Source organism: Phaethon lepturus, unplaced genomic scaffold (genome assembly GCF_000687285.1).
Source record: "Phaethon lepturus isolate BGI_N335 unplaced genomic scaffold, ASM68728v1 scaffold20073, whole genome shotgun sequence".
Classification (NCBI taxonomy): domain Eukaryota; kingdom Metazoa; phylum Chordata; class Aves; order Phaethontiformes; family Phaethontidae; genus Phaethon; species Phaethon lepturus.
In genome coordinates this window covers 38,238-62,009 of record NW_010531607.1, presented here as the reverse complement: position 1 = coordinate 62,009, position 23,772 = coordinate 38,238, and the positions used below count along the sequence as shown (strand labels likewise).

The window sequence follows — 23,772 nt, the reverse complement described above, 5'->3', positions numbered from 1 at the left end:
GGAAGTCAGAATGCCTGCACTGGCTGGGAGATGTTTGCTGTTCTTTCTCTTCCAGTGCTAGTTAACACTGGAAACAAGACATGTTTATTGTTCATTTACAGTACAATTTTTACAAAGTTAAGACTGGATTGATTATTGGAAGGGGAAAGGTAAGGATTGTTCCTGTTTGGAGCAAAAGGAAAGTACTATGTTTTAAAATAGAAAGTGACCAAATAAATTCCCTCTCTACCTGTCCCCCCACCCCCAAACTTGTAAAACATGTGAAAACAAATAAAAGCATGTGCAACTTTTACTCCTCAAATTAAGACATTGTTAGTTTATCTGTACTGCATTCGTAGTAGACGTCTTGATGCAAAAAGTAGAAGTGTCTGTACTCTCAATTTACCCTATACACATTGCTTCCCCAGTGTGTATTTCAGGGTTTGGGTATTTTTGACACATTTTTTTCTGAATTTATTTTGAGTACAATAAAAAAAACCCCAACAACATACCAACAACCATCAACCTAAAAAACACTCCGTATATTTTACAAAGACAGAAACTATGAATGCAAAATTTGCATCTATTCTTCCACCTCTATGTACATGAAGGCTTACACAACTATTCATCGTCACGGGAACTTATTTTGAAAAGATCTTGGAGTAACATTCTTCCTTGCATGGCTTAACAACAACTTAGAAGAGGATGACAAAAGAAATTTTATCTTAAAAGCTAAAAACAATGCATATTTTCCTTACCATGCAACTTCAAATTTATTCTGACTTACCTCCTTTCCTGTCTCCAGCCTTACATGGAAATAAACACCACCTCTCTTCAGTGAGGTTAAGGGGAGGGGAAAAGGAAGAAAGGAAAGACTAGGAATTTTATACATAGATCATCATCTCTGCGGTCCAAGTCCAATTCAGAAGGGAACAGTCAGTAGAGCAAAACTCATATGGCACTTCACTGTGTACAGTGGTTGCCCTTACTGCTTGTTATAGTTCGTCCGAAAGCACAACAGTTTTCTGTAGTTCATGGATATCAAGCTTTCTTGGGACCTTGAACATTTAGCCTTTCACTTAAATTCTGATCATTGCATGATAGTCATACATTTTTTTTTTTTCCCCTACCAGAGGAAAGTTCTGGCACTATCCATGGAGACTGGAATCAGTATCCTCTAAGAAAAAAGAGAAAAATGTCCTGCTTATGTTCCTTGTCCAAAACCCAGTTGCCAAGTAGACTGAGCTTGGCATAGGGGAATGATCCCATCAGCAGGAGGGCTTTCATAACAATTGACAGTTCCCAGCCTCTCCCATCACTTTACCTTCCTTGCTCCCTGACAGTGAAATACGAAAGGCCACTTTCTGAATAACTATGGATTTTTTCATGTACTGCCATTCTTCTGATTACCAGTAAATGCATGTTTGGACAAACTGCCAACTCCATGATCTGAACTCCAAATTACAAGCATGGAATGCAATTAGGCAATCATGTGAAGAGATGTTGTTTCTCCAAAGTTTTGAGGTAAAACTATCTGCAACTTTTCCACAGATGAGCATACCAACAGGCTCTGAATCTCTGATGCTAGGTCTTATAATAACATAGAATAAATGCTGTAAATACAGGAACTCAGAAGTGTTCAGTGTGGCAGAATACAAATAACAATTTGTAAACTCCACTCTTGTGTCTTTGCAAATTAATCCTTCTCTGTCCAATCTTGCTCTTAGACAAGCAATTTTTAGTGTCATCTTGGCTTACAGCACACTCCAGATAGCCCTTTCTACTCTTTGCATGCTATGCAGGTACAGTGTGTGGGGCTGGGGGAAGAGGATAGGCTGCCTTCTCTGTACAGCTAAACATGTTCAGCTGCTCTCAGGGAAGGAATATCTCCTATCCCTCCCAGAAGCTACACCTAATTCATCTGGAACAGCCATGAGGCAGTAGCGACAGCCTTTTCTGTTGCCCAGCTAGGGACCTTCCAAAGAAGGTATGGTGTATACGAACAAAATGGCTCATCTTCTGTCAGAAGTGCCAAAAGGTTGAAGGGTTTGGTATGTTGAACAGTCAATTTCTAAACTTGCATTTTGAGCCTCTGTAGAGGCACAGACATGTTTAAAAAGATTTGTGTACTTAATCTTAAAAGCAATATGCTTTGATACCACTAGCATCAAATAATGCTTAGAGATCAGATACATGAAGGTGAACTCAACATTTGTAATAAAAGAAGATTATGATCCAAATGGCCCTTGTGTTTTGCAGTGATGCTATTCTAACACAGCATGTAACTGCTGGTTTACAAGGAGACAACAGGAAATGTGTTGTGCCGCTACATAATTAGGTAATAATACATGTCTTGATGTTCCTTAATAGGCTTCATTATATTGTTCGAGTGAGCTGGAGCTTGAGAGAAAGTCAAGTTTTCATTGGAGACAGAATTCTGTATTTGGGCAGTAGGGTGCAAGAATATAATATTTCCTACACTATTTTTAGCCTGCTTTCCTGAGAAAACGTACCTTATGAGATTGTACTGTTTATTTGTCTCTGTCCTATCTCCCTAATAATTTTTGAATCAAATAGTTGGTGTTTTGTTTTAACCAAGTTTGGAAATAAGCGGTTAGCAGAATAAGGAAACATATTAGTGCTGCCACTAAAGAAAAAGCCAGGGGGGTGTGATGCTGAATTCACTGATACTGGACTAGGCACAGACTAGCTATTGGTCACCTGCCCTGTAAGTGTCACAGCACATACGGAGGGACCTTGAGTTACTGTAGGACAAGGAAGCTCAGGAGAGGACCTAACAGGAAAAAATCTACACACACACAGACACCCCCACACACACACCACCACCACCACCCCCATATAAAAGATTAAGCTTCAATATTTAGTTTCCTCACAAGGCAGTTTGCTTAATTGTGACACTATTAACAGATGCAATTGCTGGACTATTGGTACTGTTTTGTAAGGTAACTGGCTTGCTGTAGATGACTCTTAAAGCTGGCAATATTTTACTTTTGTATAGGGTCTTACTCATGTCAACAGTGCAACGTTTCAGGAATGCTTTTCAAGTTAATCCATGTCTGTATATTATTCCTTTAGCAAATCAGCACATTTCTGGGAACTAGAGGGATGGAAGTTCTAGGTATTATTTCTGTTTCAACTTCCTGAGGTACTGTATGCGTACACTCTGACCTTGTCTGCCCAAGCAGTGTTTTCCCCTGCTTCGGCTGGGAATCTAAGCTGTATTCACAGTTCTCACAGCTGATTCTGCGGCATGCAGAAAATGCCCGACAGCTATCAGCCCACACATCCAATAACAACTGGTTCCTTCCTCTTCCTGGGGAAGAGTAACATCCTCTGAGAAGCAGCGTCCCCTGAGGAATGCAGGAACAGCAGCAAGCCTTTCACACAGGAAATTACTACTGTAGCACTTGTAGAAAAGTGTTTCTGTCACTTGGATTGTCAGTCTGTAATGAGCTTCCTGCTGACCTAGATGATTTACTACTGATCTAAATGCCATTTGTGAGTCATTTAGCTTAATGGAAGCTAATGAAGTTAGCGTTCAGTAGCTCTGTTACTCTGTAAACACCTGTTTTAATTTTTTTAATGCAGTAGCACAAGTTAAGTTTTGAACTTCTTAGTATTCAAAGGACTTTAATTCTGAGATTGCACATTTTGTAGAACTGAGAAACAAGGGAATGTTTAGATTAGTTCATAGTGCGTGACTCAGAGAAGGTTGCAGGGTTTTATTTTTGTTTATCTTAAGTTGGATAATAAAGCTGAGCTACAGATCAAGCATGTCAGAAAACAAGATACTAAAGCTAAAATACTGCCCTTGAATTACCCTTTCTTCTTAAATACTACTGGAGTCTAAGTTTAGCACAGCATGCTTGCAACTGTGTGGTAGAACCTTGACTATAAAATGGAGAGATATATGTATATAACCAATATGTTATTCCAAATGGTTAATGCAAGTTTGTTACAAAAGCAAACACTTCAATACTGCTTAAATCTTTTCTTATTTTTCCTAAATGACAGTGCTTGAACAAGTGCTAGTAAATTCTATTTATCACTTAGATTACAGTGATATCTAAACCCAGAGGGTACTTTCTGCCTAAAAGCTTGAGTGTTTTCCAAATGTATCAATTGTTCTAATACAACACATCTCTCCTTGCAAACCTTGCTGCATTACTGTCTAGTTCACTGTAGGAGATGTAGTTACTTGCTTTATGTGAGGTAATGGAAACACCGAGTCAGATCCAAAAATCACATAGGTTGCTTAAATCGAGTCCTAGAGACTGAGACTTTTCAAATAAAATTCAGCACCAAGGGGAAAAACATTCCTTCATGACATAGATGTTTGATACAGAAAAACTCTGAAAGCATCCTGGCTTGTATCTTCCACCAAAATAGTTTTGGGGTCAGAAATCAGGTAGGACAATGCTGAAGGATGGTTTCACAGTCATTGTAACTTAACAACTAGTTTTGTCTGGTTAATTCCATCCAAGTCAATTCCCTGATCTGCTCAGCTATCCAAACACTAATACCAGCACAAAGGAAATAATGAGAAAAAATTATATGGAGATTAAGTAGGAGATTAGTGCTGGCTGTAACCTAACTGAGGTTGACTGATGTCCATGGAGCCATGTATCCAATGTGATTGTGCTAGAACATATACAGGTGTGTTACATGCATGACACATCTGAACATCATCTTTCTTAAGATGTGGTGGAAAAATAGGAGCAAAGGAGATCATAGTAACAGCTTCCTTTTGGTCAGGCAGTAGGTGTGTTGGATTCAGCTTGCTTTTTTGTGTCTGCATGGCTGTAACCTAAACAGCAGGTAACTGAGAAGCTGAATGGAGGCAGCTCCATCCTTCATACTTGAATTTGAAGCACTGTAAAGTAAAAGCTGAAAGTATATGGTATCAGAGGAAAGCAAGTAAGAAGCAGACCATGGTTATTGATTAGGGTGCTCTTCTGGAAGAGAAACACTGGATTCCTTTGCCCTTATGCATTTTGCAATAAATAGTATTGGGAGGTGACGAGGAAGAAAAAAGTAGGAGCTGTGTGACTGACACCTTAAGTGGAGATACATGGCATCACTGTTCTGAAAGGTTGTACCTTTTTTTTTTTTTAAATCCCCTCACAGTATGGTACTCTGGTTGTACCAGCTTGAGTTGGTGCAAGGGAGGGATAGATAGATGCTGTCCTCTGGTGTGTATTAAGTGTGTTGAGATCGTACCTCCTGAATGCCAAGATGTCGGTTCCACACTGCACGTCAGATAGCTGAAGCATAGGCATTGCAATGCAACTCTGAGTTGACTATTGCAGTATTTTTGTTGTAGAGGAAAACTGCTTTCTTAACATAGTAATTAATTCTCTTAAATGTCTTTACCCTTAACCTTAAATAAACCAGTATCAAATGTTCGTCACTGAAAAGATTACTCTTCCAAGCCATGATTCATTCTTTATAAGTGTTTCCACATTTCTTACACATGTCTTAGGACAGGAATTCTGTGCCCATACTTCCAATTTTTGCCAGTGTAGTGTAACAGTACAATACTACATGTTGCTCAGTACTTTCAGCTACTTATAACTACATATAAGAAGTTACTGTAATTCTTCACTCAATAACCTCATCACACTGAAGTTTTATCATTTCGCTCAGTTATATATTATGTCGTCATAATTCTTTTCAACACTTCTGCTTTCTGTAGTGTATTACTCTAGAGTGTCTTCATCTCTGAGATCTTACATTTTTACATAAGGTTGCATTTGGACAGCTGAATGAAGTCAGATTGCCAAGGAACCCTGACTACTTCAGCAGTTTCCAGTATGCCTTTTTGTGTCATCTGTAAACTGGATTTTCCAGATCACTGGTACATTTTGTCTGGGACTGAAACAAGAACGGTTTTCAGTGGAATCACTAAAACCAGCATAATTCTGTAGTAACCTTCTGATTTAACTGTTTTTGAAGGAGCACTAGCTACATAATTGACTTCATGCTGCATTACAACCTCAAACGTGTTAATTAAAATTGTAATGTGCATATTATGGATTTTAAAAAAGAAAAGTACTTTTATCAGGAACAGTCTGACTAAGTATTTCTCTAGAGAGGTCTTCAGTCTGACAGACCATTTCTTTTCTCTCTCAAACCATATTGACTTGCTTGATGTTATGCCTTAAATCTTTACTATATGTCCTAAATCAGCTTTTCAGTGTTTCTCCCTGACACAATTTTCAAGCTGACTGTGACCTGTGACCACACAGTTATCCTGTTTATCCTTTCTAACTACTGATGGAATGTCAGCTTCCCCACTTCCGTGGTATTTCTCCATTATTCCAGGATATATTAAAAATCAACATCATTACCTTACTTGTTAAGTTATTTCAAAACCATTAAGTTCAAATTATATAACCCTGGATTTAAAAATATTTACATGCAGTATAAATTGTTTAACAGTCTTTTTGCTATGGTTGGAATAGAAAGTATTTTGCCAGAAATACAATTACAGCATTTATTATCTTCTGAAATGGAAGATAAAAATACTTCATTAACCACTTAAAAAAATTTTCTGCATCACTTTAACACCTCTAGCTAATAAGTATGCCATTGCTGGGACTTCTTTTCTTCCTGATATTTGTAAAGTACAAATAATCCTTGAGTGACAGAAATTATGTAGCCTAGCTTCCTACAAATCTGTGTTTTGTAGTTGACTGTAAGGTTTTATTTGAAGCTTTCCTTGCTTTAAGGTAATTATAAGTTCTGTTTCTCTCATATGCATTTTCTGGTCTTAAATAATGTGTAAACTTTTGCCAGAGCCTTTCTCCCAGTGGGAGTACTTACTGATTTCTCTCCTTTAGCTGGCGATCTATTCTCAGGAAACTTAGATGAAATCATCTTCCTCTAGGAAATCTCTTCCTCCATCAGACCCTCTAAAATCTGCAAGAAGTTCAAAACTTAAAAGTAAGGTGTGGGGACGAACAGATGAAAATTATAGTCTCAGCATTGTTTCCTTAGGAAAGTGGGCTAAAATGTCCTTTTTATTGCTCCTAATTCTAATGGCTATAGAGTTTTTGCTGAGGCCTTCAATTATCCTGATCAGCTGTGTTTCATCACTTCTAATTTGTGGTCATTCGTATTGTTCTGCCTTTTACAGTTGTAAAAAGCAACAGTTTATTTAACCTGTGAAGGCTTCAAATCCTTAGCAGGAATTTGGCATTCAGGACTGGAATGCCAGCTGTTGATTTGGGATTATAGTGCCAACTGCTTTTAGTTTTATTGTCATTTTAATGTCAAGTATGGAGTGTGGCACACAGTAGGGACATGCCTTCTTCCATATCCCACTGAGTGTGGCATGTCCACACCTTCACTAGACCGCTACCTGTCATAACTGATACTGTACAATTCATTACACATGTTTTTAGCTCTTCTATGCAGTTGCAAGCACACAGTCAGCATTAATCAAATTAAATTAATGAAGGGGACATAACTGTATGATACTCTGTTTTACGTGCCTTTTAGCATAGCTGTGTCTATATTTCTTATCTATACCCCAGTGGATAGTATTTAATGCAGTTTTTCATTAACGCTAATTTAGTGAAGTATTGAAATGTATCTTTCTGAAGTATCTTTATGTATCTTTCTTTCAATTTAGTTGTATCCCTAATTCAACTCTAACCCGTACAACCAAACTACTTAGAGAAATGTGCTTTACTTTCAAAGAAAGTGCCACATAGCCGTGAGCACAAGGGGTGCAAGCACATTTCAGAATCTAAGCTGCTGTTCTTAGCAGGAGTATCTTATATGTAGGTGATACATGCTTAACTTGATTGATCTCTAGAAAAGATTTATGTTAGTGTTGTCTATTATTATTAGGAAATATTTTCCTTAAGATGCAGGAACATAAGTGACAGGGAATGCCAGTGACACTGTATTTTCATTGGAGTACGGGAGATGATACGTTCTCTTTTACCTGACATGGACACACAGTTCCATAAATTCTTGCTACCACCAGGCTGCTGCTGGTGATAATAAAATACCAAAGTAATCTTCCTTCCAGAAGTTTTAAAACATCATAATATTAGTACAAATAAGGGAGTTTTTTCTAAAAACTGAAAAGTTGTAGAGAGACTGCAACCTAGTCATCATTACAAAGCAAGAGGGCTTTAATTTGAATCCATGGTGATGCTTGACAAAGCTTCTGTTCTGTTGCTCAGTAAAGCATCAGCCCTCAATGCCAAAGAAGTGACAAGCAGGAACAGAATAAAAGTTTCCGGTTTCTCTTTGTCCTGGTCCAGCCAGAGGACCAGATTTCCAGAAGAGTCTTGTGGTATTTTATTGAGATATAGTGACACAAGCAAGTTCTACCCTTGTGCTTTAGCTCCAAGTTGTACATGTACTGTGACTTTCAGTCCTGCTTGTGGAACATACTGATGCTGCTGGTTTGGCTGCCAATGTGATGAGTCACGTTGAAGAGATGTTCCTTTACACCAAAAAGAAACCATTGGCTATGTAGATTGGGTTTTTTTGGTCAGGACTTTGACACAGCATTCAGACAAGAGTATACTGAATTGTGTAGACCTATATAAAGACAATTGATATTGAATACTGTTTTAGACTGTGATGGTTCTGATCTGGATGTCATTAATACAAATATAATTTCAAGACACTTTTTGTACGCTAGAGTAAGAGGAAGGTGAGCAAGTTAAACAGTGACTTAGTATATACAATTGTGTTGTCATATTTTTCCCCATTTTGAACACATAGAGAATACTAGTGTTAATCAATGTTTTAAGTTTGTCTGTTCAAAACAAACAGAAAACCTGAAACACACCACAAGTGCTAGTAATGTAACAGCAAACATAATTAAATATGGAATGTGTGCAGAAGAATTGCATGGGTGTTTAACAAATTAATTTAAACCTGGGTGGATGTATGAATAAAATAATACACTGTGACCAGTGGAATTTAATATTTATCTTCAAATGGTAATTTATTTTCCTAATACATATATGCACACAGTTTTAAAGCTTTGCATGTTATAGGGGACAGAGCTGTATTTATTTCTATTCTAAGGTAATAAGAGTTTGTAAGGTCGTTTATATAGATGTGTGTGTGTATGCATACATATATATGGAATATATCCATATATATATATATACACTCCTAGAAAAATATTATATATATGTATTTTATGTATATAGATATAGTCTTTTTTATATATATCCTTATATTCTATGGAGATAATTCTTGGTGTACATATTTTTTTTACTGCTCTATGTGATGTTATGCTATTTTTTTCAAAACTCATAAATTACAGTATTATTTTCTACTTATATACATTAAATGGAGAGATGTGCCAATCCACAGTGAGCCTGTTCTTCAGAACATCTTCTGTGCAAAAGATGCTACACCTTGATGAATGAAGGAGTAAGAATTGGTCTTTTTTCTTGTGAGTTGTATATCTGCTTGTAGAACCTCAGCTTTTGTGGGCACGTAAGCATCACTACAGAGAACAGAAACTGTAAGTGGGATTTTCTCTTGTACCAAGAAAGAAGAATAAGGTGTGACAGTGATTGGATTTGAAACATGAAGTTGTGAATTGTCGTGGACACTAGACCAGGTTGCTTCCCTTCTGCTGTGTTTGCCAGCTGCTTATCTGCAGCTTGGTGGCAAAGGAATCCTGTAAGAATCATGAGGCAGAGCTTCCTCAAGTTATTGGTCTCGTACCATTTTGCTGCTGAGAGAGGCAGGATTTTGTACTAGATTTCCTTCCCTTCTTTTGGGTTGGCAGGGAGGAAAAGCTGACTGCAAAGTAGCCAGCTATGTCATGTCACTAATAATATGAATCAGGATCTTAATCCGTAAGACATTCTCACACAAAGAACTAAGAAGAAAAGGAGGCTTTCTCCCAGCATCATTTACAGAAGTGGAGAACAAATCCCTAAATTTTAGCTGACTATTTTTGTTATTTATGTATCCATATTTATTTTAAGAAAAGTCAATAGGATTGTGGATGTGACCATTGTCATATTAAGAGCATCAGTTCAGACTGAAGTTGGAAGGTTTTATGTTCTTACTTGGCTAGAACATAATCTGTATAAACTAAGTTTTGTCCATATGCTTTTTAAAATTAAAGTACGTAAATAAATAGCCATAAAAGAAATCTACCATGGGAGATGTTGTCAGTTCCAAAAGAAGAGATTGCTCAATGAGAATGATATAGATGCAAACTCTGTCTCATACCTGAGGACCAGATTCAGTGATCAAGACCTCTTCTAGTAGTATGCTGCTGTGAAATTTAAGAACAACAAATTTTCTTGGAATTGTAACTCACTGAGTTGGCGACCATTCCCACCCCTCCTCCTGACCCAGCCACCCAAATTCAGAGTGGTGTTGCCATTTATCCCATGCTGACAGTTAGTCACCTCCAGTGGTTTGCAATTTTTGTCACTTGAGGTAAGCAGAAATTGGCTAAAATACACATACCAAGTGTCAAATAGGAAGAAGATAAATCTGTAGAGCCTGGGAGCTAATAAATTTCTTGAGCAATGAAACCTGCGTTCTTGGCTTATCACAGAGATATTTTTTTATTTTTTATTTTTAAATCGTATTCTGATTTTAATGAACTGGCAGAACTGCAGAACATATTCTTAAATTAGTAAGGTGTTTGTTTTGGTTTCCTCAGAGTTCCAACTGTCACAGCCCAACAGTTGGAGAAAATTATGAAGCATTTAAAAATAAAGCTATTATTGGGAACTTTAATGCTTTAACTGTAACTTTTATCGTGTTGAATTCCTTTTTTCATACAGCCGAGCAGAACCTATCTACCTACCAATCTTATGTGCCAACACATGTAGCATTTTAATTGGTGCTGAACAATGTGTGTATTTTGACAGAAGTTTGCAATAGAACACTAATTAAAATAAATGATCTTTCAAGGGTATAACAGGCATGTCAGACCACTCCAAAGTTAACATTTTGTGGATATTTGTATGCAATTATCAAATTTCTGTTTCTGCAGTTCCCTAATTTGATTCCTATCATGGTAAATTATAAAACTCAACTGACTTAAGTACAAAGTTATGCTAGTGCTGCTAAAGCAAATTTTTGCAAATCCCACCTCTGAACTAAGCTCAGCAGCACTGAGGGTTGTTTTCATGTGGACAAATTGGACAGCTTGTCCAAACCTTCAGTGTGTTACTAATACTGAGCACTGAAGTAGCTCAGTGTAGACTTTTGCTTCTTTCTCCAGGTATTAAATGAAACCTAACAAAAGCACATAAATTTGACTTTTCAAGGAATATTTTTGAAGCTTCGTTTTATCCTTATGGGAGTTTTCTGTGACACTATTATTAAAGTATTTGATGTCCTTGTCAAACCTTTCTTCATTGTCCTTTGTAGGTATAACATGTTATTAACAAAAACCTTGGTCAAATGCTGAGGAACAGTGTTCCTCTCTTACATAGTAAAATATTTTTTTCCTGCCTAAAGTCAGGGGATTTAAGTTCCAAGCTGTGAAATATTGGGCATCTTTTTTTTTTTTTCTTTTTTTTTCTTAATAGCAGCATCTGGCTCTTTGGCAAAGTCTTCAAGCAATTGTGCTGGCCCTGTTGTATTTAACTTTGGATTCTACTATGCTGGATTGCTAATGTAGTTTCTAATACTTTTTACTCCGTGATATTTTCTTGTAAATAATTTGGAGGAGATTGTTTGCTCCATGGAAATAGGAGTAAAAGCCCAATGGTATTGTTGATAGCCACCCAGTTGAGCGGTATACCATCCTGTTACCCCTGCTCTGAAGGGAAGTCAAAGCTTCCAGATCTCAGCTAACAAAAGAAGATTTCTCTGTGAAATCTTTGTGTGGACACCTGGCACCTCCAAGCATCCCCTAACGGGAGGCAAGCCAGGTTTGTCCATGCAACAAAGTTTTGTTGACACAAGTTATGTTGGTATGAAGTACCAAAAAAAAAAAAAAATAGTCATATCTTAGCACTGATGCTGTTATCCTGGCAAAAGCCATTGGTACAGGTGCAGCTGTTGGCTGTGCCTATAACTTTGAAAGAAGGTTGTGTGTAGATATGTATGAGTATACACTTGCATCTGGGCTAGCAAAAAGATCTTATGTGCTCCTTCTACAGCAGGGGGCTCTGCTAGTGTGGTGTGAGTGTGTGCGTGGAGGGCTGCTGCGGGACGCAATGCCCTACACTGGTTCTCCTGTGCAGCAGCCTCCCACGCTTGTGAAGCACCAGACCCCGGTCTGTGGAGACTGGAGCACAGGCACTGCAGCTCTTCTCAGTTTTCTGAAGAGTTTAGGAAGACGTTACTCACATCCTTCAATCCTTCTTCTTGTCCTGGCAGAGTATGTCTTTTCAGGATTTTGTCTTCAGTAATTTTTTGCTCATTCTTATTGAGAGGTGGGGTTTAAGACAGAAGTGTGTTCCTTTAGCTCTTCTCATTTACATACAGTGTGACTTGACCAGGATTAGTTTTGCCCCAACAGGTTTAGTATGAGACACTTATCAAAGAGAAATCAATTACATATTATAAAGTATATGATTTAGCATGAAAAATTAAACTTAAGAAAAATGGCTTTGATTTGGTTTTCTTAGGAGTAAACGTTCCTTCAAGAATGAGAAATTCCTTTGGGTTTGTTGAAAGATCTCTCTTAATTGTAAATTCATTTTGAAAAATACCAATGGATATACTGGGTGACTTTGCCAGCTATTTGAATGAGATAGATGAAGGGCTAGCCCTTTTATATATTTTAAGACTCTGCACAATAAATCATACTGTTACCAACTATTGTTTCTTTGTAAAGTTCAGTTAGACTTATTTAGCTAGCTCTTGGTCTAAAGCAGAGACTTTTAGTCAGTTTCTTAAGTAGGAGGAAGAGGAAGAAAGAAGTCATGAGCAGGCAATCCAGAAGAATTGACGGTTGGACTTGATAATCTTAAAGGTCTTTTCCAACCTTAATGATTCTATGATTCTATAAGAACTGCTGTCATATCTCTGAGTAGATGCGTTCCTGGTGAGGATGCCATGCTCTCACTCACACTCTGAGGTAACCCTGCCTCCTTCTTTCCATGTATTAGATGCACTCTGTGAACCTCCACAGTCTGCTACTTGGAGTATAGGGAGTTTGCAAGGAAAATCCTAGGTTTTCTTACTTCTGTTTTTATTCGTTAGCATTTGTAGTATCAAATATAGCAGAATATTCTATTTATAGTTGTATTGGGTTTATGTGGCAAAGTTTTGCTAGCAGGGATCTACAGGGGTGGCTTCTGTGAGAAGCTGCTAGAAGCTTCCCTTATGTCCAATAGAACCAATGCCAGTCGACTTCAAGACAGACCTGCCACTGGCCAAGGCTGAGCTGATCAGCGACAGTGGTAGTGCCTCTGGGATAACAGAGTTAAGAAGGGAAAAAAAAAAAACCTGCACAACAGCAGCTGGAAGAGAGGAGTGAGAATATGTGAGAGCAACAACCCTGCAGACACCAAGGTCAGTGAAGACGGAGGGGGAGGAGGTGCTTCAGGTGACAGAGCAGAGATTCCCTTGCAGCCTGTGGTGAAGACCATGGTGAGGCCGGCTGTCCCCCTGCAGCCAGTGGAGCTCTGCAGTGGAGCAGATCTCCACCTGCAGCCCATGGAGGACCCCATGCCAGAGCAGGTAGATGCGCCCAAAGGAAGCTGTGACCCCGTGGAGAGCCTGCACTGGAGCAGGCTCCTGGCAGGACCTGTGGTCCCATGGAGAGAGAGGAGCCCATGCTGGATCAGATTTGCTGGCAGCACTTGTGACCCCACAGGGGACCCATGCTGGAGCAGTCTGTTCCTGAAGGACTGCACCCTGTGGAAGGGACCCAGGCTGGAGCAGTTTGTGAAGAACTGCAGCCAGTGAGAAGGACTCATGCTGGAGAAGTTAGTGGAGAACTGTCTCCTGTGGGAAGGACCCCACACTGGAGCAGGGGAAGAATGTGAGGACCCTGAGTAGGATGGAGCATTGGAGACAACATGTGATGAACTGACCACAACCCCCATTCACCATCCCCCATGAAGTTGAGCCTGGGAAGAAAGGAGGGGTGGAGGGAAGATGTTTTTAAGATTTGGTTTCATTTCTCATTACCCTATTCTGGTTGGTAATAAATTAAACTAATTTCCCTAAATTGAGTCTGTTTTCATCCATGATGGTAGTGGGTGAGGGATCTCTCCCTGTCTTTCTCTCGACCCACAAGTCTTCCATTGCATATTCTCTCCCCTATCCATCTGAGAAGGGGAGTGATAGAGTGGCTTTGGTGGGCACTTGGCATCCAGCCAGGGTCAACCCACCACAACAGTATTAGAAAGGAGGTCTTGTCCATATAGGGTTATTCATCTGCTGTCATTATTTCATTTCTAATACAGATACATTTCTAGTATCTGTTGCACTATGTTTCCAGTTGCTGTTACAAGTATTCCTCCTGCCCTCCTTCAGCTTTTTCCCTGCCCAAGTATGGATAAGAAGTTCAAGCTGAGTATGTAATATAATTTTTATTAGGACTCCATATGGGTAAAAAGAAGTCATCACTTGAAACTTTAGCACTGCTTTTAGCTATGTTTCTTGGATGTTCACACATGCAGTCCAAAGTAATTTGCCTAAATTAAAATTGGCTACTTTATTTTGTAATTTTGAATAGTGGGAATGTTTCTGTGGTTTCACATTATCTGTCTTCAGCTTTACAAAGCTTCTTGCTGAAGCTGAAGATATATTGAAGATCATTTATTACCTTCCTTTACCTTTATTCCATAGGGTACATATTGTTATTTTAGTGCCTATGGTGCAAATATTTTTTATCATTCATGAAAGTGTTTTAATGTGGTCTTCCTGAGCTGTTATATTTAGAATTGACTTCTTGGCAGGGAAATTCTCATCTTTGGAAATTAAACCTCTGTCTGTTTGTGTGGGATGTTCATGACATTTATTTTTTTTATTTTAACTTTTCAGCAGTATTGCTTGCTTTGTCAGGGGAAAACCTCAGTTTTCTCTAAACGCTTAAAATGTAGCAGTTTGATTAGAACATGTTTGAGGGGGCTGTTGGTTTTTTTCTTCCTTTACAAGCTGTGTAGCTACTGTATTTAGGTACTGTATTTCATTTTAAGGGTTAGGTTTATCTAAATCCAGTGGAAACGGAGCACAGCTATTCAGTTTTTGAGGATCCCTTTACTGAATCAGACTCTGACTGTACAAGGGAAATTAACATCAATGAGCAAACTAAAAAAAAATATTTTTTTATCTGTTTCTAAGATGGGTATTACCTATGATCTAAGAGTTCAGAAAAATATTTCAAAAGTATTTTTTCTAACTGGATGCACTTAAATATTTGTGGACTTCTATGAGTTTATCAGGGAAATATAATTACTTTTTATATTTCTTGGAGAAAACAAGGCTTATTTTTAGTTCTTTTTCTGTCTTCTCTTGACATGAATGGAATATGGAGAAAATGTTTTGTTCTGCACTAGATTCTGTACATGTGGAATTGCAAAATACTCAGTGCATTGAATGTGTACTGTTTTACCATGTTTTCTCAGACCATCAGCAGCAATCTGGGAAAAAGCTGACATAACAAAAACACATTGTGTGTGAAAGAACACTTTTAAAGTATGATATCATTTCTTTACATGAAACTGTCTCTTTGGGATATCTTGAGATGTGTTTGTGAACAGAAGAGTTTATTATTTCATGCCGTCACAAGTGATGCTAAACTTAACATAGCTGTAATCTTGACAGAAATAACTAAATCTGATTAATCAGACCATAGCTGTAAGTGCATCAGGATTTCAGTTAATTTTTACTAATATTTAAAAAAACCCAACAAAACCCAAACAAGTTAGCAACTAGTTTTCATTGTACTGTGCTGGCCTCGTGACCTCTATAAAATCAATAAGCTGAATTTGTTGTTTTCAAGACTTCAGCAAGTCCTATTCCATTTTAGGTGAAAATGCCTGTTTTGCTAAGGAATACAGGTCTGATAGTCTGGCTTGGTTTGTCGGCTGTGGGTTTGTATCCTGATACCGCTACTCGTGGCCAGGTTCTGAACTGGAGGTCGTGCTACCTTCAGTGACAATACCTGTGCCGGAGAGGAGGACACTGACTATTTCCTTGTCAGATCGGATGAGGTGCACTTACATTAAGAGCTTTCGATTTTTGGTTTTAGCTTGGATGTTCTTTTAAGAGCTTGAGAAGACTGAGATGCATAAGAAGCCATGAAAGACTTTGAATTAAGTGTGAAATTCGGTGTTACGAGTTGTTCTGAAAGAGGTCTGCTCAAGCTAGAAATGTTTGGTACAACTTTGTTTTAGATGCGCTGCATAGTTTACCTGTATTTTATTGCTTGAGTGCAAAACTTCAATTAAAGTTTGCAAATAAATTATAACAGAACTACCTCATCAGATAGCAAGGGGCACAAAGCTGCAGTTGGGCACATGGCAAGTTTTTGCTCTGCTGATTCATGTGCGTGCAAGAGGAGAGGAAATGAAGAGTGCTGTCATCAGCTGAAACTACAGGGAAGTTTTCTGCAGTAGAAACTGATAAAAACAGATTGTGATTTTAACATACTCGGTATTAGCCTAACAGATCAGAGAGCTCTGTTTTATGTGGATCACTTATTGACTGAAGAAAAAATAATTTCAAAGCAATAGACGCTATCTGTGAATAATTATGGCCTATGAAAAAAACAGAGAAAAAACCATCTGCCGAACAGTTCAATTTAGCATATCCACAGTGAACCATTTTCGTTCGAGGTGGGTTCACAAGATGAAGGAAGAAGCAGTGATAATGATAGTACTGTTACTTGTCCTGAAAAACTGCCCATGATTTCAAATAACCAAAACCCACAGGAAATCAAGGTCTGATAAAGAGGGAGACTACTCTGTTATGCCTTTGCTCTTTGGTCTGTTTGAGCGTAATGCCCTACTTATGACTAATTGTTTGTAGTTGTTTTAATCACAGTATCAGAAATGTTTTAGTATTAGTAGGCAAATGTACCATGTGTTCAAAATTTAAAGGATTATTTTTAAAAAGCAGACCATGCCAATTTTTGTGATTCATTAGGAAGCTTACCAGTGTCACTTTTTCACATAAGCCCATCTTAATTATAAGATCGTTAAGATATTCATTTGGAAGCTGTTGTCTATATTTTCTGAATTTGAAGCTCTTTGAAGATTGAAGACTAGTGATTTTCAATTGAGTGACAAAGACTTGTATTTTTTCCTTGAGGCAATTTTTTTTTCTCTGTAAATAAAACTGCTCAGGCATCTTTATATACGGATGCATTTCACTCAGATTCTATTCTTATACATCATGAAGCAAAGGGAGACTGGGATGCAGTGTTTGTTTCTATATGATCTGTGAATGTTTCATGGGAAAACATTTGGGAATAGACAGAGGTGATAAGGTTATGTGTAAGGATTTTTCACAAATTGATTAAGTACCACCCACAGAGATTTGGCTATTTTGCTTGACAGAAAACAAAGATGAGCAATTATGGTTTGCTGTTTGTGGTATCATTTATAAGTTAAATTTAATTTTCTACTGAACATCCGCTTGGTAATGTCACGGTAATAACTTCCTATTGATTAATTAAATCTGTTCCTTCTCCTCCTTATTTGTAACTCGCATGAAGTTGCCCAAATGTGAGTCCATTTTATTACTAACCGGCTGTGAATGGAAACACTGTACACATTTTAATTTTCTTTTTAGCTTTGCTCAGAAGTAACAATTTAAAATTGATTGCCTTATTCAAATTTATTCTCTCAAAATAAGCTATAGCTCTGAAGTCTTTCAGAATAGTTTGGTTTTTTGAATTATGAGGCATTTTTACTACATTGCTGGCAACATATAGAATTGTTTATAAATTGGTAGCATTTAAAGTACTTCAGAAAGGGGCTAATTTGAAGGAAAGGGAACATCTAGTTCTTGAAACACTTTATGTGAAATAGTCTGTTGGGTAGAATGTTTCTTTAAAAAGAACTTTTTTATAAAAGATTATGCTGAATGAAAGTGCTGGACATGAACTGATTGGTATCCAAAGGTAAAGGAAATCTACTGAGACTAGTGTCACTCCTTTAAAACAAGGTTTTGGCATCTGAGTGTTGCATTAGATTTCAGCAGTTTTGGACACTTCACTGAGCTGGGGGAGATAGTAAATTTAGATTCTAGGAAAGAAATGTAAAGCAGGCACCTCAAGGATATAGCAGCATACTTAATGTCTGACAATATTTTAAAATCTCTACAAATTTCCAGAATATGACAAAAATAACAGTCATTTTGGTACAACTTAGATACGTTGAAAATCTGAAACTGTCTTGTTTCATTTCTCTCTTATTAATTTTGAAAGTTCAATTATCTGTATTTGATCCTTTCAGATTTGACAAACATTGAGGCCTTTGCCTTATTTATATAAGCACTTTCCTGTTGCATTGTCCCTATAGGTCTTTGAGTATATAACAGAAAAATCACAATTTCTTGCTTAACACATTGAAGTACAAGAAGACTTTGAGAGTACTCTGACTTGGCAATGTTGGTGGCAATTTACAGAGCTACAAGGCATTTTTCACAGCCTATTTGTCTGATACATTGAATTTTGGATCAATTTTACTGTAAGAAAAAAATGTTTGGTGAGATTTTTAGTAGCTTAGCATTTGCTCTGTTTACCTGAATTGACAGCTTGCTTTCTTGGATTGAAAGAATCTATTTAGATTTGCTTTAATAGCAAAATTTGTAATCACTTTGTAGGAGCTTAAACTGTAATCTCTCCTTATTTTCAGCCTGAAGTACAGCAGGCTTGTTTGAAAAGAAACTGGGAAACACCAGCCTCAGAGTAGAACTGTTTTTAGAAGAACTTGTCAATGTCTAATAACCTCAGATTGTTTTCCTCTCCTGCTCCATTGATTTTTAAATTGAATTTTAAATCCTAATACTTCAGTTCACAGACAGCAAATTTTTAATATGAGTGTCACTGAATGTTAAATGTATTTTTTATTATTTTTAAGTACTTGAGAATTAATAGGTTATCTGTAGGACTCTGAACTTGCAAAGCAGTATGCCTTTAAGCAAAGTCAGAGACTATCAGTTGAAGTTTACAGTTACATCTGTTTTGGCTGTTTTATTTAATTACTTGTATCACTCAAATGGCAAGAAAATGAATGTACTTCTCAAAACATTAGTACAAGTAGCTTTGTTAACATTAGGCAAAGTATGCTATGTTTATTGCCAGTGAGCTTATTGTTATTGGTGTCTGGGAAGACATGGCTTCCAGCTTGGATCTTTCTCGCACTTCTAAAACTCACACCCTTATTCCCCTTCGGAGCTAGGGAGTGTGAACTTGTAGAGCTGCGTTAACCTCAGGTGGGAAACTGGCAAATGGTTTCCTGAAGCATTCAGGAACTTAATTACTTCTGAGACCCCTACCTCTTCATTAGGTTTGATTAAAATCAGCAAAAGGTGCCAAAATTTTCAGAGGACACATACAGGTATCTATAAAGAATAATTGCGTAAGCTTTACAAATTGTTCCTGCACCAGCTGGCTGGTTTTCACTGACACTTTTAACTTCCTTCATCAACTGCCTGCATTTCATAAGGCATGTGACAACCGGACAGGTTTACTGCTGCTGTGCAGAATATGTAATGCTTGAGTTCTACCTGTCTTTCCTGCAATGTGTCCCATGTACCCTGCCTCCAATTTTCCTGAACTTTGCTGCAACTTCATCAATGAGCCCTCTACCTCCCTGCCAAATTTAGCTAATCCTGGCTGAGGTTTGGAAGCTTCTGGGCAAGCAGTCAAGATTTACAGGCAGAAGAAACATTTCTGTAATTAACTTTCGATAGAAATGTCACTAAGAAGTCATTCTATAAAATATCACTAAGAAGTCTATTCTAACAGACTCTCGTGTTGTAGTTAAATACAAGGATGTTCTTCATAGTATGATTGGTTGTAAGGCAGGAATTTCTCAATGTATGGCAATATTTTTTCTTTAACATTTGAATGCCAAATTGAGCTTAATCTTTTCCATGTTAATCAGCATTTGAGACTATCTCCATCTTGTGATTTAGTAAGTGTGACAAAAAGCTTCCATTAATCCTGTTTCCCAGGGACCTCAGATATAACTTGCTAAGTCAGAAGTAACGCAGTGAGTCTGAGCTTTTCTAGGATTGAATGAATGGTATCTCAAAATCTGCAAAGGGAAGGTAGGGACAGTCTTAAGATGCAATAATCCTATGTAACTCATGTTCATCTAAAAGTACATGGGATACATTGTGAGCCAGAATATTCTGAGATATTTGGAACACCTTCTTCTGAACACTTCTAACGCTTTAAAGCAAGGAGCTAAAGCAAAGTAGAATTAAATAGGAAATTAATTTTCTGCCTACCTTGTCCAAAAATCAAACCATTTGTATTGTATTTAACTTTGTGCTAACGAGTGACTCCTTCACAATGTACAGTTCTTTGGAATAATTTGAAGTTGATATCACAAGATTTTTCATGTTGAGAAGAAATTGAATTTCATGGAACTGGAAAGAAATATGTAGTTAAACCACCTAGTTAGGAGTGGGGAAGTTCTGGGTTCGAATCCTCTCTCCTATGGAATTTTTATTCATTTTATCCCCTTATATATAAAATATAAAGCCTTTCATGGGAACAGGACTTACCTGCTTCTGCCTGAGCATCCTAACCACTGAACTAAAGCTGGTTTTTGTTGACCAGAGGCAAAACTCAAACAGCGTGGCTGGAGAGACTACCCTTTCTTCCACAGTTTCATGCCTTTAAAATGGAACAGCCTGGCTGACAAAGCATTGCGCTATGAGCCGTGAGTTTAAATAGCCTGAGACTGAGAAAGCCAGTTCTCTGTAGTCCAATGCAAATGTTGTAACCATTAGGACATTCTGCAGAACAGCCTTGGATTTTTAATGTTTGAAATCTGTAGTTTGATGTCTAGCACACTTATTTTTTTGACACAACCCAGTATCAATACAAATCACTGATGGATTTCAGTATTAGTTGCATCAGATCTTTATTACTTGACAAGCTTAGTTCATTTGCATAAATCAGCCACCAAGCACAGAAGGCCTGAAAGGGAACTGGTGGTATCTTCTAGTTAATTTATCTGTTTCCTTCATCATAATGAAATCAATGAAAGTTACATATCACCAAATACCATGATATGATCAAACCTTGGGAAGGGTTCCATGTGGTTTTGTAGCGTTCTAAGTTAAGGTCTGAAGTATATGCGTGGGTATCTCCCCCCATCCCTATCAACCCCATGCTCTGCACTTCATGGGCTCTTGCCTGGGGACTCAGACATGTCCTTGCAGAACTTAACTGCACAATGGAGCTTTTAACCCAGGAAGGGTGGTTAGACTTTCTTCTTTGCCCTCCTCTTCCTAAGATACAAAACCCTTTTACCCTACCACAATCTCTGCTTTCAGCCATTCTCCTCCCTAGACCCACGATCTTCTACTGATTCTATGCGTGTGGCATTTTTGGCTTGCTCTTTTGCTTTACTAGTAAAAAGAAAAGCCCTTCCAGGTAGATGGTGGACACAACTTCTCTCTTCCTTAGTTCTCTCTTATTGATGTAGATAGCACAACCCCAGCACTTAGGGAAGAAAAGATTTTGGAGAATCAGCAACAAGTGAGTCCAGAGAACAGAGCATGTTAGTTGGTCAGGACTGGCACTGAAGACACAGGAATAGTATTGTGGATAATGCAGCAGTAAAAGTTCCTGATAATATTGATACGATTTAGTATTACTTCTATTTGAAATAATGACATTATTGTACTAGTAGTATTTCATCCATCATTCTGATCCTACCTGATTCAAAGGCAGGGTCAACTACACATAAATCATTCTTGACAGAAACTCATCAACATGCCTAGGTAATCTTGTAAAGGTTTGTCGCTAATTCTGCCTAGCAATTTCCATTCTACAAGATTATTTTATAGACTTAGGAGATTTTTTTTTTAATGGCTGGCAATGATTTTTAGACTCTTTCTTTTGAAAATCTCTTCAGCTTTACAGCATAAATGTATTTTGAGTACATTGTAAATATTTTGTATTTTAAATACATCTGGTAAGACTAAAATTTCCCCTTTGCACAGCTAGCGGATATTTTCATCAGCTGTTGATAAGTTTCAGAGAAACAGTTAAACTGTAACCATTTAAAAGCTTTATTTTGTAAATGGATATTGGAAAGATAATTAGCGATAACAAAACTTGAATACCTCAGTTTATTTCAGTGTAAAAATAAACTAAAATTATCTGAAGGTATAAGAAATTTTCAAAGAAATCTCAAAAAGTCATTAATAAATCAGGTAAAGTTGTTATGAAGGACCTTCTAATGAATTAGTGATGATTTAACCTTCCATGACTCAAAAATGCCATTAAGAACTTCAAAGCACAAACAAAACCAGAAGCGATTGGGAAGATCATGCTCTTTCACTTACCCTGGAGCAATGTTTATACATCAAAGTTATTTCTCTCTTAACTTTGCATTGTGTGGGTCTTTTCTCTTGTTTCCTCCTCCCATTTTCTGAAGGAATCAGTTTCTCAAAAAGTAATGCCACTGAATAAACAACTAAAAATACTTAATTTTTTTTTTTATTCTGAACAATGTTAATTCATGCTCAATAAAGGTTTCATACTATGAAGTTGGAAGGAACCCTTGTGATCATCTATTCACATATGGATTTTTCATCCATATGACTGCTGTGAATGAATTCCTTTGTGAACTAGAGCTATTGTTTTGAAGAAAATTCCAGTCAGCAATAGTATTTATTCAAGCTTTAATTCAAGCTCTAGTAGTACAGCATGTAGTTCTTCAATCATATGTACCTGAAACACATACCTAAAGACTGCTGACATTTCTCTTATTGCCTTATTCATCACAGCTGAAATTCTCTCTTAAGTCAGAACGAATTGAAGTGTTATGAATTGGTCCTGGTACAAGAAGCAAACCTCAAGTCCCTTGTGTGTCTGCATATATATGTGTAAACAGATTTTTTTTTTTTTTTTTTATTAAAAGCAAGACTTTTCTGCCTGTCTTCTTGTACGGTTTGAATTAAATGAAAACAAAAGCAAGTGAATCTTCAAATGGTGTTTCTGTATTCAAGGATGATGTCAGCAGTGAAGATCTGCAGTATCCCCCTCCTTCAGTCTTTCCAACAAGTTCAGAAAGGAAGTCAGAGAATGAGAGTGAATCAGCTGCACATAATGTGGACAAGCAAACAGGCATCTCCCCCTCCCTGGGTAATACTTTAGAGCACATTGTGGAGCAGCTGGATGTTTTAACTCTAGTAAGTATGCAGTAACAGATAACACTTGCAGTGGAAGATGATAATGCTGTCAATGGGCAAAAAAAAAAAAACCAGGAACCATGCTCATAAATCAGAATATTAAACTCTATGGGGTTATTTTGAATAGTTGTCTAGTCAAGTGACTATTTCCTTTTTTTCCTTTCAGCAAATATTGATCACATGTATTGTGGTTGCTAAAGTGAAAGCTTCCTGCTACATAATCATAAGGATTATTGTTGTATTTTTAACTCTGGAGGAAGAGAGTTGCTATTTTTCATCAGTGAGATCTAGCGTAGATTTGCCAGAAGCCAGTTGTTTAGCAGACATAGTCAGATTCCAGCTTGAACAGTCATGCATTAGCAGGGGATGAACAAAGTCAATTGGCAATGTACCATTAAATCCCTTTTCAAACTTAGTGTTCAAGGTGTTGGCTTAGGTAGAAATCTAAGTAGTGGAATAATTCCT

The 23,772-nt window shown here is 37.5% G+C and overlaps 1 protein-coding gene across 1 annotated transcript in view; it reads left to right on the top strand.

Annotated features, from left to right (window-relative positions):
* The window catches only part of POC1B (POC1 centriolar protein B), a 45,370-nt gene that overhangs the window by 20,726 nt on the left and 872 nt on the right, over positions 1-23,772 (top strand). Inside the window, exon 9 of the mRNA XM_010284621.1 lies at positions 23,125-23,307. Within this exon, the coding sequence (XP_010282923.1) occupies positions 23,125-23,307 (183 nt within the window). The remainder of the gene's footprint in view (positions 1-23,124; positions 23,308-23,772) is intronic.